The sequence below is a fragment of the Oryctolagus cuniculus genome, chromosome 1 (assembly GCF_051225735.1).
Source record: "Oryctolagus cuniculus isolate XC-2025 breed Fujian yellow rabbit chromosome 1, ASM5122573v1, whole genome shotgun sequence".
Classification (NCBI taxonomy): domain Eukaryota; kingdom Metazoa; phylum Chordata; class Mammalia; order Lagomorpha; family Leporidae; genus Oryctolagus; species Oryctolagus cuniculus.
In genome coordinates this window covers 14,578,494-14,593,422 of record NC_142867.1, presented here as the reverse complement: position 1 = coordinate 14,593,422, position 14,929 = coordinate 14,578,494, and the positions used below count along the sequence as shown (strand labels likewise).

Sequence of the window (14,929 nt, the reverse complement as noted above, 5' to 3'; positions counted from 1 at the left end):
AAAAGAGCAACCAACAGAATTGCCCATCAACTGATTAATGGAGAAACAAAATATGCTACGCCCAGACAATGTGATCTTATTTGGGCACAAATACTACTGGTGCATACTGCAACACCGGTGACTCTTGAAAACATGCTCAATGAAAGAAACCAGACACAGAAGGCTCGTGTTGTTTGAAGTGCTCAGAGAGAAAGTGGATCAGTGGCTCCCAGAGCACGGGGGTGGGGGGGAAGGGAGGCAGGAAATAAGGGCTGACAGCTAAGGGGTGTGGGATTTCCTCTTGGGGAATGCGAGGGTTATGTAAGTAGATGCTGGTGATGACTGCACAACTTTGTGAATGGACTCAACTGTACCCTTTAAGAGAGTGGATTTGATAATATGTGAATTATATCTTAAAAAAAAAAAAAAAACCTTTCAGGGCCGTTGTCATGGTGTAGTTGGTTAAGCCGCTGCTTGGGTCACAGCATGCCTGTGTTGGAGGAGCAGTTTCAGTCCTGGCTGTTCCACTTCTGAGCCAGCCCCCCACCACCACCTTTTAAAGATTTATTTATCTATTTGCGAGGTAGAGTTACAGACCGAGAGGAGAGACAGAGAGAGAGAGAGAGAGGTCTTCCATCCGCTGGCTCACTCCCCAAGTGGCCTCGACGGCTAGAGCTGGGCCCATCCAAAGCCAGGAGCTTTTTTCGGGTCTCCCATGTGGGTGCAGGGGCCCAAGGACTTGAGCCATCTTCTACTGCTTTCTCAGACCATTAGTAGGGGATGGACTTGTCTGAAAATTTGACAAGAAGATGGGAAGAGGAGCAGTTGGGCCACAAATCAGCACCCATATGGGATGCCAGCACCGCAGGCAGAGGCTTAGCTCACTACACCACAGTGCCGGGCCCCCAGCTTCCTGGGAAAGCAGTAGAAGATGCCCCAAGTGGTTGGGTCCCTGCCACCCACGCAGGAAACCCCAATGGAGTTTCTGTTCTGCCTCCTGGCTTCAGTCTGACCCAGCCCTGGCCATTGTGGCCATTTAGGGAATGAACCAACAGCTGGGAAATCTCTCTCTCTGTCTCTCTCTCAATTACTCTTTCAAATAAATAAATAAAACATCTAATAGTGATGATAAACAACCGTCGCGTGTGCCTGGCAGTAGGGATTCATTGGTGAGTAATGTGCAGACCCTATATCCACAGAACCCAAGTTGGTGGGAGAGAGACATCAATGAGTCAAACACCGATGTGTTGAGTGTGATCTCGTCTCCAGGAAGCACCACGGAGGAGAAGCGTGTGTGCCAGGAGAGCATGTAACTGCGCAGGGGCCTGGTGCAGACCCAGGATCAGGCAGGAATCCTGAGGGAGGATCCTGGCGCTGAGATCTGAACCGGCAGGGTTTATCAACACCCAAGAGGAAGACGGAGCACATGAAAGATTCCGCTGTAGGACAATGCCTCGGGCCCTGCGGGAGCTGACAAGGGCCAATGTGGCTGATGCACAAAGAATGAGGGGCGCTGTGGCGCCAGGCTGCAGCCGTGGCACAGGCAGGGTCGGGTGATTCCTCCTGCTCTTTGAAGACCACACAGAGGGCCCAATCACCTCAAGTGACCAAAACTGACCTTCTCCCTCCCTCCCTCCCTCGCTCACTCCACTGTTGTCTGAGTCAGACCCCGCCCAGTCGCCTAAGCTGCAAAGCCGGACTCAGCCTCGCTCACCATCCAGCCGGCCAGCTTTCGGAAGTCTTCACAGCTAGCTCTTTCCGGCCACTGCTGCCCCCAAACCCAGCTCAGCACCAGCTCCAGCCTGAGCTCCTGGGCTGTCCCAGTTGTACCCCGTCCACGATGCCACCATGATGCAGACGTCATCAGGCCACTTCCCTTGAAAGGGGGTCCTGTCACTCTTGGGGACATGCACAGGCTGCAGCACAGCCCCCCGCCACCTGCTTCCTTCTGGCTTCGCTGCCTTCCGTGCGTTCACTGTGGTGCCCTCTTTGCACCCCGCAGTACTCCGGGCTCTCTCACCGCAAGTTCTTCTTGGGCCTGGAACACTCCCTGGCCTGGCCTAGCTAATTAATCCTTCCGATCTTGCCTTGCCACTCACTGCCTTTAATAACATACTGGACTCCAGATAGCCCTGCATCCGATGCTGCCTCTGATCAACCCATCTTCCCTCCCCTGACTCTCCGCCTACCTCCACCACTGTCCTCCCACACCCAACCCGGAGCCCATCACCCACCCCACCGAGTGCCTGGCAGATTCCTACTCCTCTGCTGAATCTCCTCCACCACTTTCTGGAACACAGCCTTCCCCGAGCATCCCGACTGGGGCGGCAACATTCCTTTACTCGGCCCCGTGGTCCTGCGAACATCCTTTGTAACGTTTACCGCAACGGTGAAAGCACCTGGTTTTACCTGACGTTCCCGCTAGGTTTTCTATCTTGCTCCCCTTTGCCCCATCACCTAAAACAAAGCTCGTCACAGGACTCCCCTTGGGCCGGCCCACAAGTGCTCTGAGGAAATTCTAGACCTGCGTGCAGGAATTCCATGTCGTCGCAGACAGTCCAGGGCGCTTGTCAGATTTTCAAAGTCCAAGACCTGGAAGAGGTTAAGAATGTTTCCCAGGGCTGGCTGTGGTGTGGTGGGCTAAGCCTTCGCCTGCAGCGCCAGCATCCCACAGACACTGGTTCAAGCCCTGGCTGCTCCAATTCCAATCCATCTCCCTGTTAATGGCTTGGGAAAGCAGGATGGCCTAAGTCCTTGGGCCCTTGTACCCGCGTGGAAGACCCAGAAGCTCCTGGCTCCTAGCTTTGGATCGGCCCAGCTCTAACTGTTGCAGCCATTTGGGGAGTGAACCAGTGGATAAGACTTCTCTCTCTCTGCTTCTACCTCTTAAATGAATACATGTTTTCTTTCACAGGAGGGCTGATGTTGTGGTGCAGCTGGTTGGGCCGTTGCCAGCGAGGCCAGCATCCCATAGGAGCGCTGGTTCAAGTTACAGCCGCTCCACTTCTGATCCAGCTCCCTGCTGATGCATCCCGGAGAGCAGCGGAAGATGGAAGTGCTTGTTTTCCTGCCACCTTTGTGGGAGACCCGGATGGAGTTCCAGGCTCCTGAGTCCAGCCTGGCCCAACAGGCTGATGTGGCCATTTGAGGAGCAAATCGGTGAATGGAAGATCTCTGTCCTCCCTCCCCCACCACCATACCCCTGCCTTTCAAATAAATAAAACTAAATCTTTAAAATATACATAATTAAAAAAAAGAAGCTGCAGATGGATGTGGCTTTCCCTTAGTGTTGCCAACACAGACTTCTACCGTGCAAAACCATGGCCCCAAGAAAATAAGTTCCAAGAAAGCAAGGGTGATTCTTTTGTTCATTGATGGATCCCGGTTGCCTAGAACTGTGCCTGGCACATGATAGGTGTAGGTAAAAGAATGATCACGCAGTCCCAGATGACTGCCATAGTTGTACGCATTAGGTAACAAATTACCCCCAAAACATAGTCCTTTTTTTTTAAGATTTATTTATTTGAAAGTCAGAGTTACACAGAGAGAGAGGGAGAGGTGGAGAAGCAGAGAGAGAGAGAGAGAGAGACATCATCCATCTGCTGGTTCACTCCCCAATTGGCCGCAATGGCTGGAGCTGCACCCATCTGAAGCCAGGAGCCGGGAGCTTCTTCCAGGTCTCCCATGAGGGTGCAGGGGCCTAAGGACTTGGGCCATCTTCTACTGCTTTCTACTGTCTGTGTTGGCAACACTAAGGGAAAGCCACATCCATAAGTATCTGCAGCTTCTTTTTTTAAATTATGTATATTTTAAAGATTTAGTTTTATTTATTTGAAAGGCAGGGGTATGGTGGGGGGGGGGGGGAGGACAGAGATCTTCCATTCACCGATTCGCTCCTCAAATGGCCACATCAGCCTGTTGGGCCAGGCTGAAGTCAGGAGCCTGGATCGGAAGTAGAGCAACCAGGTCTCGAACCGGCACCCATATGGGATGCTGGCGCCCCAGGCCAGGGCATTAACCCACTGCGCCACAGCGACAACCCCCAAAACACAGCATCTTAACACAATATTCATTATCTCGGTTTCTCTGGGTCAGGAGGTCGGGCCTAGCTCAGCGGGGTCCTCTGCGGGGGCTGCAGGCATCTGGATCTGCTTCCAAGCTCACTTTCACGCTGGGGGATGCACTTCCCTGCTGGCTGCTGGCTGGAGGCTGCCCCTCAGTTCCTTACTGCACGGTTTGTTCATAGGTCAGCTCACACCATGGAACACTGCTTCATCAGGGTGAGGCAGAGAGAAGAGCGAGAGAGCAGGAGCATGAGACAGCCAAGAAAGAGGGCTAAGTCAAGAGGGTGTGAGAAGAGGAACTAGCAGGACGGACAGTGCCGTCTTTTGTAACTTAGCCTTGGAAGTGGTGCCCATCCCTAGTGAGCTTAGAGGCCACCTACCCCAGGACACTGACCTGTTTCCTTACACAGTGGCCAGTTCATCTGAACAGCCGGGGCAGAAGGCCCAGACCAAATGCCTGCAGGTCAAGGAGACGATGACGAGGAAGGAAGACGTCAGCGGTGGGAGGCTTGGTGGGTGACAAACCTCTGCCCACCATCAGCAGATGCTGCCAAGGAGGCCCAATGCCAACAGAGCGTCTCGATTTCCCAAAGAATCCACAGCCTAGATTTTTATGAAACACTTCCTACTTTTTACAATTGATAATTCGCGGCAGGTGTTGTGGCACAGCGGGTTAAGTTGCCACTTGGGATGCCTGGGTTCAAGGCCCAGCTACTCACTTCTGATCTAGTTCCCTGCGGATACGCATCCAGGAGGCAGCAGCTGATGGCCCAAATACTTGGGTCCCTGCTGTCCAGGTAGGAGATCCAGAGCTCCTGGCTTTCCTGGCTTTGGCTTGGCCTAGTCCCAGCTGCAGTGGCCATTTGGGGAGTGAACCAGTGGATGCAAGATCTCTCCCTCTCTGCCTTTCAAATAAATAGACTACAAAATGGAAAACCTGAAACCGAGCACAAACACCTCTGAGGACAGCCTGATTCATCTCTGCTGTGTGTCCACTTCTGCCCTCTTCCACTCCCCGCCCCCACCTAGCCTGCTCACTGAGGCAGGGACCCAGCTAATTCATCCTGGAAAATCTCGAAGCTCTTGGCCAACAAGTGATGACGCATTTCATGCAAGGAAGCATGGAGGACACTTTTAAAACCAACTGTGGAATAAAATGATATTTAATGGAATATATAATAGTGGTGAGTGAAACATGAAAGTGCTGACACGTGTCTCACCAGGGCGGTGGCCCTCGAGCCTAGCACAGTGGTTAGGGTGCCTCTAGGGTCTGTTGCCTCCTGGAATCCCGGCTCTGCCCCTTGCTTGCCCTGTGCTCTTAGGCAAGTCACTAACTTTTGAGAGCCTCGGCTTCTGCATCGGAGAAGTGAAGACAGCCACACCTGTCTCACGGAGTTGTTGGAAGGATTAACTGAACTAATACGCTTGGGGCTATTAGCAGAGCTTAGCGCACTGCAGCAATCCAATGAACCTGAGCTGTTCTTACTCACATCCCCCCTCTCTCCTCACTGCCTGCTTGCCACGTCTCCACCTCATCTGTTACTTTTTTTTTTTTTTTTTTGACAGGCAGAGTGGACAGTGAGAGAGAGAGAGACAGAGAGAAAGGTCTTCCTTTGCCGTTGGTTCACCCTCCAATGGCCGCCGCGGCCAGCGCGCTGCAGCCGGCGCAGCGCGCTGATCCGATGGCAGGAGCCAGGAGCCAGGTGCTTTTCCTGGTCTCCCATGGGGTGCAGGGCCCAAGCACCTGGGCCATCCTCCACTGCACTCCCTGGCCACAGCAGAGAGCTGGCCTGGAAGAGGGGCAACCAGGACAGAATCCGGCGCCCCGACCGGGACTAGAACCCGGTGTGCCAGCACCGCAAGGCGGAGTATTAGCCTAGTGAGCCGCGGCGCCGGCCCACCTAATCTATTACTTGCCACCATCTACCGCTATGTACCTGGCTGGTGGTAGCGTGCAGATCTGTCATTGTCACCGTAAATCCTTCAGGTCTCATGTCCTCAGGAGATGACCCAAGCCCCTTCGCACGGCTCACCCGTGGAGCGCACCTTCCCACTGCAAGCTTCACGTCACCTGCACCTCCTCCAGTGGCCTGAGGGCGCCACACTTCCACCTTCACAGCCGTGGCAGGCACTGTGCTGTTCTGCTGGAACCTCCTCTCCCCACTGCCACCACCCCTTCCAGGTGACCTGGTTATCGGAGAGTTCCTGATATCCCCTGCTAAACCCGAGGGCAGGTGCAGTATCAAGCTGAATGCCAGGAATAAACTTTTGTGGAATTGGCCGAGGCAGCACAGACTAGTGGGCAGACAGCGCCACCTGTTGACCCAAATTCATACTTCAGTACCTAGAGAGGAGAGTCTTCGCAGTCTCCATGTTCAAGGTGGCGGACCACGGTCTTGAAGTGTTCCAGGGTCCTCCCAATGTTTCTACCTCACACAAAACTTAACAATGAAAAGAACCAACACACCTTATGTATGCTATGCACTTCCCTATGTGCTTTAGTTATTAACACATTTAATTTTCACAACTACCCAAGGAGATATGTGTGTTCTTCAGCCATTTTATGGGCGGGGTAACTGAAGCACAGATCAGGCCCCACTCAAGATTAAGGGAATCTCAGTGGAAACAAGCCCAGGGGCTGGTTTTGTGGTGCAGCAAATCAAGCTTGCACCCCAGGTAAGCACACGCTCGAGTCCCAGCTACTCTGTTCCTGTCCCAGCTCCCTGCTAATGCACCTGGGAAGGCAGCAGAAGGTGGCCCAAGTGCTTGGGCCTTGCCACCCATGTGGGAGACCCAGATGGAGTTCCAGGTTCCAGGCTTCCACCTGGCCCGCCCTGCCTGTTGCAGTCACTTGGGAAGTGAACCAGCAGATGATCTCTCTGTAACTCTGCCTTTCAAATAAATCTTAAAGAAAAAAAGATGAAAGACTCACAGAGCCTTGCTTGAACTTCACTTGTAAGCCCCAAACTGTCTTTATGTCTCCTTTACTGTGCCTCCCATGACCTTGCTATACCCTGTACCCCAGGCCCCTCTACCCCAGAGGCCGGCTTTGGAGATACTGCCATCACACACTGGCATTGGGGTCAACCAAAATCCCACCTCACACGTTCTGAAAGCTGTGCAGTTCTCTGAGGACATGGATCCCACAGGATGTGGCCCCAGTGCGACAGCAAACAGGACAGTCACCCTGGCCTCTATGTCACCGCTCCACTTGTGTGACCACAGCAAGCAACCACTGCTCCCAGCCCCCCTTCCAGCCAGACCTTTGGCTGGAATCAGTGGCTTAGTCTGGACGGTGTATGGAGTGAGCAAAGTCCGACTCAGGAAGAGAGCGGCGTGGTCATCACGAGTCCCCTCCTGGTTCTCATACCACGAAGCTGGGCCCCTTCATACATCCTGATACTGCCGGTTAGACCCACGATGTTGGCTATCTGCTCCCTAAATCCCACCTACTTTTCATCCTCTCCCCTAAATCATTTGTGGAAATGCCTGCTTGCCTCCACCGCTCTTTCAAAAAAAAAAATTTTTTTTTTAAGATTTAAAAGGCATAGTGAGGGGCCAGTGCTATGGCATAGTAAGCCTCCACCTGCAGCACCAGCAACTCATATGGGTGTCAGTTGGAGTCCCAGCTGTTCCATTTCCTATACAGCTCCCTGCTAATGCACCTGAGAAAGCAGTGGAAGATGGCCCAAGTGCTTGGGCACCTGCACCCCCGTGGAAGACCTGGAAGAAGTTCCTGGCTCTGGATTGGCCCAGCTCTGACTGCTGCAACCATTTGGGGAGTGAACCAGCGGATGGAAGGCCTTTCTGTCTCTCCCTGTCTGTCTGTAACTCTACCTCTTAAATAAATACATCTTTAAAAGGCAAAGCGATAAAAAGAGGGAGGGAGAGAGAGATCTTCCATCCATTGGCTCACTCCCCAAATGGCCACAACTGTTGGGACAGGACCAAGCAGAAGCAGGAGCCTGGGACTCCTGGGTCTCCCACGTGGGTGGCAGGGGCCCAATCAGCCCCACTGCTTTCCCGGGTGCATTAGCAGGGAGCTGGATGGGAAGTGGAGCAGCTAGGACTCCAACCAGCACTCACAGGGATTCTGGTGTTGCAGGTGGTAGCTTAACTCACTGCGTACACCAGCCTCTCAACTTCTTTTTCAAGTATTCATCCTTCTCTCTCCCTGTTTTACCTTTCAAGTAGATGACAATAAACAGACATTCAAGGAGGGGTGGGGTGGGGATTATGGTGCAGTGACGAGTTGGGCTGCTTGGGACGCCTGCATCCTGTATTGGAGTGCTGGTTCAAGTCCCAGCTACTCTGCTTCCCATCCAGCTTCCAACTGGTGCACTGTGGGAGGCAGCATACGAGGCTCAAGTGCTCAGGCAAATACCACCCACATGGGAGGCCCAGATGGAGTTCCAGGTTCCTGGTTTCAGCCTGGCCCAGCCCAGCTGTTGTGGGCATTTGAGGAGTAAACCAGTAGATGGGAGGATCTGCCTCTCTCTACTGCTCTGCCTTTCAAGTAGATGAAAACAGACACTAAAGACAATGCACAGGGCACTTCCTGCATCACAGGCACTGTGGCACCCCTGCATCACAGGCACTGTGGCACTTCCTGCATCACAGGCACTGTGGCACTTCCTGTTTCACATACATGGACATACATGGGCTCGCTCACTCTTCCCAACAGGCCTAAGGTGATCTCCATGCTGCAGATGAGAACGCCAAGGACAGGTAGTGACATGTCTGTCGGGGGGGGGGGGGGGTGGTCACACAGCAAGCGGCTAAGCCAGGGCATAGACCCAGGCTGTCTTATCAGTCTGGACTCCTATTAAGAACTCCAGGAGACTCCCTCTGCTGGCAGAAGGCTGCGTCTCTTTGTTCCTGAATGCCAAGCACTCGGCTCCACACAGAGTAGTGTTGACAACCTTGTTTATATATATACATACACACACACATATACATATACACACACGATCACAGTCACATTCCAGTGTGACAGATACCCCTTCTTCAGTCAGGACAGCTCTGCCACAGCCCGGGCCCCTGGACACTCTCCAGAGGGCACAGGCCCGGTGGTCTTCACAGAGACACCCAGGAGGGAGCACTTTCTCGCGAAGAATGGGCAGGGGCAGGGTGCACCCCTGGGTGTGTGCCGTCTGGGGCCTTACGCAGGCCCTGAGCTCTGCTGCACCCTCTTCATCAGCTCCTCATCCTGCATGGACAGCTCCGTCAGCTTCTTGCCCATTCGCTCGTGGATGTCCAGGTACTTGGAGACACATCGGTCCAGGCACACAGACTCGCCCTTGGACAGCTCCGCTTCCTTGTAGTGGGGAGGCACGCATTTCCGGTGGCAGGCGCTGGTCATTCTGGAGGGAGGGAGGAGTGGGTCTTATCAGTAGCATCCTGTGACTCCCAGGGAAGCTCCATCATTCTATCCCCACTATACTGACTGCACTTTCCCCATGGAAACAACACAACTCCTCAGCCTGCACCTCAGCCGTCTTGGAAGGTCCTTGTAAGCAGGAACCTTGTCTGAGCCCACGTTTAGGACTAATTAAGTAGAAACCATTTGTTGAGGAGTGCCTATGTGCCGGCACCACACTAGTGCCTTGCCTGGGTCCTGTTAGGCAATTTTTACAATACTCCTATCAGGAAGGCACAATTATCCCCATTTTAAAGATGAGGAAACTGAGGCACAGAGAGGCCCAGTCACTTGCTAAGGATTACAGTGAGCTAGAATATGAACCCAGGTAGTTTGATTTCATAATCATTCTAGGAGCCAATACTGTGCCCTTAGTTTAGATGCGGGCGGGGGGCCTGTGTCCCCTGACTCCAACTTCTTGCCAACAGAGACGCCGGGGGCAGCAGTGATGGCTCAGCAGCAGTTCAGCCACCCACATGGGAGGTGTGCATGGAGCTCCCAGCTCCAGCCTGGGGCTGCAGCAGGGGAGGGAGCCAGTAGATGAGAATTCCCTCTCTCTCCATCTCAAATAGAAATCATTTGCAATCTAGCCTCCAACAGAAATCAACCAATCAGGAGAGTTTAAGCTGATAGAAACAGCAGACATTGGACTGTTTGGGGCCTGATGCTAAAGGCTTTCATATTTAACACTTATAAAATCTGTGAGGTAGGTACTATTATTCTGTCCATTTTTCTATTTGAAAAGATGGCGTGACAGAGAAAGAGAAAGAAACGGACACACACACAGAGTAAGACAGCTTCCATCTGCTGGTTCACTCCGTAAATGGTCACAACAGCCAGTGCTGGGCCAGGCTGAAGCCAGAAGCCAGGAGCCAGAAACTCCGCCTGGGTCTGTCAACCACGTGGGAGTACTTCAGCTATCATCTGCTGCTTCCCAGGCCCATTAGCAGGGAGCTGGGTCGGACGTGGAGGAGCCGAGACTAGAACTGACACTCTGATATGGGATGCCTAAGTCACAGGTGGCAGTTTAACCTGCCACATCACAACACCAGCCCCTCCGTCCATTTTGCAGATGAGGAAACCAACTGTCAAACAGCCCAGGTAACTTGTCCAAGGATATCCAGCTGGCGACTGGTGGAGCCAGGACTGCTTCCCAAACATGCCACCCGGCTGTGACTGTTAGCTGTGCAAACGGGGTGACGGTCCTGACACTGCTGTGGCACCAGAGGAAGAAGCTATTTAGCATCTACTAGCCTCAATTTCCTCATCTTAAGTGTGACTAATTCACTTTATTAATCATGTATTGCATTATTTTTGAAGAGTAGAAAGAAAGATCTTATACATAAAAGGTGCTTCAAGTGCCTGAGTAAGAAATGTAGAAAGGAGGCCAGCGTTGTACAGTGGGGAAGCCACCAACTGCAACACCGCATCCGCTTCCCATCCAGCTCCCTGCTAATGCACTGCGAAAGCAGTGGAAGACGGAAGTGCCTGGGCACCTGCCACCCACATGGGGGACCCGATGAACCTCCTGGCTCCGGCCTGGCCTAGTATTGGCCATTGTGCCCATTTGGGGAATGAGGCAGCAGATGGAAGACCCCTCTTTTAGTCTCTCTCTCTGGAACTCTGCCTTACAAATAGATAAATACATCTTTTTGAGAAAATGTAGAAATTGGTTAAATGTCACAAGGCAAAAGCTCAGTGGAAACTTAATCAGCACCTGGATGGCAGCCGCTCCTCCTGCTGGGCTTCTTCATGACCATTTCCACCCCGACCTAAATGCTTGACTGCTGGCAACGGGTGCAGCAGTTAAGACATCACTGCTCGGGATCCCAATACCCCATATCCCACGCTAGAGTCCCTAGGTTAAGTCCTGGCTCTGCTTCCAATTCCAGCTTCCTGCTAACCTGCACCCTGGGAGGCAGCAGGTGACGGCTCAAGGAGGCAGGTTCCTGGTACCCAAGTGGGAAACCCGGATTTTTCCTGGGTACTGACTTCATTCCAGCCCAGCTCCCATGGAGGTCATCTGGGGGAGTGATAGGAGCTCTCTGTCTCCCACTCAAAGGACTAACATTTTCTTTTTAAAGGTTTATTTATTTATTTGAAAGGAAGAGTTACAGAGAGGCAGAGGCAGAGAGAGAGAAGTCTTCCATCCACTGGTTCACTCCCCAAATGGCCACAACACATGGAGCTGTGCTGAGCCAGGAGCGTCTTCTGTGTCTCCCATGCAGGTGCAGGGGCCCAAGGACTTGGGCCATCTTTCACTGCTTTCCCAGGTCACAGCAGAGAGCTGGATTGAAGTGAAGCAGCTGGGACTAGAACCGGCGCTCATATGGGATGCCGGCACTGCAGGTGGCAGCTTTAGCCACTACACCACAGCACCGGCCCCAAGAACTCAAATTTTTAAAAAGGTCAACGTCACTTAAAAAAAAAAACAAAAAACAAAAAACAACGAAGTGGGGAGATGTCTGGCACAGTGGTTAAGACACCCACATCCTATACCGGCAGGCCTGTGTGGAGTCCCAGCTCTCTCCAGATTCCAGCCCCCTGCTAACGTACACCTTGGGAGGCAGCAGGTGCTGGCTTAAGGAGTTGAGTCCCTGCCGTCTACACAGGCGGCATGGATTGAGTTCCTGGCTCTGGGCTTTGGCCTGCTGCACGCACCTGGGGAGCAGATAGGAGACCTATTCCTCTCTCTGCCTTTCAAGTAAATAAATGCCCAACCGTTCTGGTAACAGGTCAGCATGAGTGTCAGCCAAGGGGTCCACGTCGGGAGGATGAGCAGGGGCTTTGGGCTGCTCTACGCTAACAAAAGCTTTGTTAGACCTTACCTGTTGTACATATCAGCCATCATCTCCACCTCCAGTTCCGCAGCCAGCTGTTGGGCCCTGAGCGGATCCATCTCAGCGCAGCCGGTGAAGAGGCTCTCCTCCGGCCTCCTGGCCCAGGGACAGACAGCACCGTCAGCCTCCCACCCCAGGGCCTGGGGAGCGCGAAGGAACCACAGAACATCACAACGGCAGTGCGTTTGACCGTGCCGTCTCACGGATGTGGACACGGGTCTAAAAGGAAACACGGTCTACCCCAAGGTTACACAGGGCGCCAATGGCGGGCCTGGAAACTGAACCCCAGACACCTGATGTCCCAGTGCTTCCAGGTCACCTCGGTCCAGGAAAAGATCAAGAAATGGACAGAACACGAAACCGCGGGCCTGACCCTCCGAGACCCTGGGAACTCGATCAAACGCGGAACCGACCTGCCCAGGACACACCCCAAAGCCTGTTTCTCTGAAATGGCGACATCAGGGTCACCCAGAAGTCAGAGATCCCGGCTCACTCACCACGGCCTGGGGCGAGCCACAAAGTACACGGCGTCCCCAACTTCGGGCAAATACTAGACACTTACCCAGTGCTCCGGGGAACTAAAGCGGAAGCACGTGGGCCACTTCCGGGAGTGAAGTCCCACCTCTTCGAACCGGAAGGAAACCCCAACAAGGGGTGCCGGGAAATCGGCTACCATAGAGAGGGAGCAACGGCCCGGCCGGACGGGAAAGCGGCTTTCAAATGCTAGAGAGGACGTCAAAGTACCATAGAGGCTTGGGTGGGGTGCAGAGCGGTTGCACCCCGCTGAGAGCCCCAGTCTAGTCCTTCCGGTTGTCTCGGAGAGGTTTATTTGGGTAGGAAGGGCGTGAGGACCGAGGTCGGTGAACTTCACCCGTCAGATGCCGGAGCCCAGCTCTTGCGTGCAGAAGGAAGAACGCCCCCAAATGGCGGTTCTCAGCTTTCGTCGCACATTAAAACCACCTGGAAGGAAAAAAAAAAAAAGCTGCCGACGCCCGGGCGGCTTCACCTAATGCCAATTAAGTCAGAGTTTCTAGTAGTAGGACCCAGGCATGGGTAAAACTTTTAACTTTGAGAACCAGTGCTTCATGGACGTTGTGTGTAGGTCGTGAAGCCGCCCGTGGGGCTGCAGATTTCAGTCCTTGCTCGTCGAAAGCTTACCCGTGCAGAACGTTTTAGCCGACATCTAAGAGACGCCCCGAGCCGTGAAGAGACGAATTGGAGCAATTTCGGCTACCACGGAGCTAACAGTGCGCGTGGTCTAGGAGACAGCGCGAACCGGTGACCTCTTGTCTTGCAGAACTTACTGTGCTTACTGATGTGCACCGCACACCCCCCCCCCCAACCACACAGATACTTAAAAAGGAAAATGCAATTAAAATATGTTTATTCTGTTGAAAAAAAAAAAGAAATCTGTGCATAATTTTCCTAGAATGCACATTTCTTTTTTTTTTTTTTAAGTTTTTATTTTTTGACAGGCAGAGTGGACAGTGAGAGAGGGAGACAGAGAGAAAGGTCTTCCTTTTGCCGTTGGTTCACCCTCCAATGGCCGCCGCGGCCGGCGCACTGCGGCCAGAATACACATTTTTTATGAACTTTTTGCACACCCCTTGTATGGATCAGTTTAAAAAAATTTTTGCACCAAAATAAACTAAATTCAATTTCTCGTGATTTCTTTGAAGAACGCTTGTAACTTTTTTTTTCCAGATTTATTATTTATTTGAAAGGCAGAGGTAGAAGGGGGGAGAGAAAGAGATCTTCCATCTACTGGTTCACTTCCCCAAGGTACCAACAGCCAGGCCTGGGCCAGGCAGGAGCTGGGAGCCAGGGGACAGGAACTTCTTCCAGGTCTTCCATGTGGGTTCAGGGGCCCAAGTACTTGGGCCATCCTCCACTGCTTTCCCAGGTGCACTAGCAGGGAGCTGAATCGCAAGTGGAAGAGCCGGGACTCCAACTGGCTCCCGTATGGGATGCCAACACTGCAGGCAGAGGCTTAACCTGCTATGGTAGCCACAGTACCAACCCTCCACCTTGTAACACTTAATTCTCTGATTTTCCACACAATTCCTGGTAAACTAGACTTACAAGATGTAAATTAGTGATGCATGGGCCAGCACCGTGGTGCAGCAGGTTAAGCCACCACATGCAGTTCCAGTTCTTGTGTCCCTCCTGCTCCGCTTCCCATCCAGCTCCCTGTCTGGGAAAGCAGCCAAAGATGGCCTGAGTCTTTGGGCCCCTGCCACCCATGTGGGAGACCCGAAGAAGCTGGTGGCTCCTATCTTCCTGGCAGCCATTTGGGGAGTAAACCAACAGATGGAGAAGTATCCCTCTGTCCTTCTCGCTCTTTGTTACTCTGCCTTTCAAATAAATAAATAATAACAAACAGGGCACAGTGTCTGTTGGAGAAGGTGGCCTGGCTATTTTATATGTGGTCATTGTACTAGTGTATTTCGGTATTGTCCAAGACAATAGAAGACTCATTTTTAGTAAACATTAGGTCTTGATTTATTTAAAAAAGATTTATTTATTTATTTGAAAGCAGAGTTACAGAGAAAGAGGCAGAGAAAGAAAAATCTTTTACCTTCTGGTTCAGTCCCCAAATGGCTGCAATAGCAAGGGCCAGGCCAGGC

The 14,929-nt window shown here is 52.6% G+C and overlaps 1 protein-coding gene across 3 annotated transcripts; it reads right to left on the bottom strand.

The window, feature by feature from the left end:
• Nucleotides 1-8,952: 8,952 nt before the first annotated feature.
• On the bottom strand, nt 8,953-13,637 carry TIMM10 (translocase of inner mitochondrial membrane 10). Of its 3 annotated transcripts, XM_008271405.5 has the most exons (4): nt 13,461-13,637; nt 12,865-13,262; nt 12,291-12,398; nt 8,953-9,406 (listed from the first exon to the last, which is right to left on the bottom strand). In XM_008271405.5, exons 3-4 carry the CDS (start codon nt 12,359-12,361, stop codon nt 9,205-9,207), a joined length of 273 nt encoding a protein of 90 aa, XP_008269627.1. In that variant the 5' UTR covers nt 12,362-12,398; nt 12,865-13,262; nt 13,461-13,637; the 3' UTR covers nt 8,953-9,204. The 3 variants fall into 3 exon arrangements, with proteins under 3 accessions (XP_008269627.1, XP_002709206.1, XP_089165155.1); XM_002709160.6 differs by lacking the exon at nt 13,461-13,637 and having other exon boundaries at nt 12,800-12,935; XM_089309029.1 differs by lacking the exons at nt 12,865-13,262; nt 13,461-13,637 and having other exon boundaries at nt 12,291-12,399.
• Nucleotides 13,638-14,929: the final 1,292 nt, after the last annotated feature.

Coding starts and splice junctions, on each gene's coding strand:
- TIMM10 (XM_008271405.5), bottom strand. CDS start 12,361: ATGGATCCGCTCAGGGCCCAACAGCTGGCTGCGGAACTGGAGGTGGAG. Junction 9,407..12,290: donor ATGGCTGATATGTACAACAG/GTAAGGTCTAAC, acceptor CCCTCCCTCCAG/AATGACCAGCGCCTGCCACC.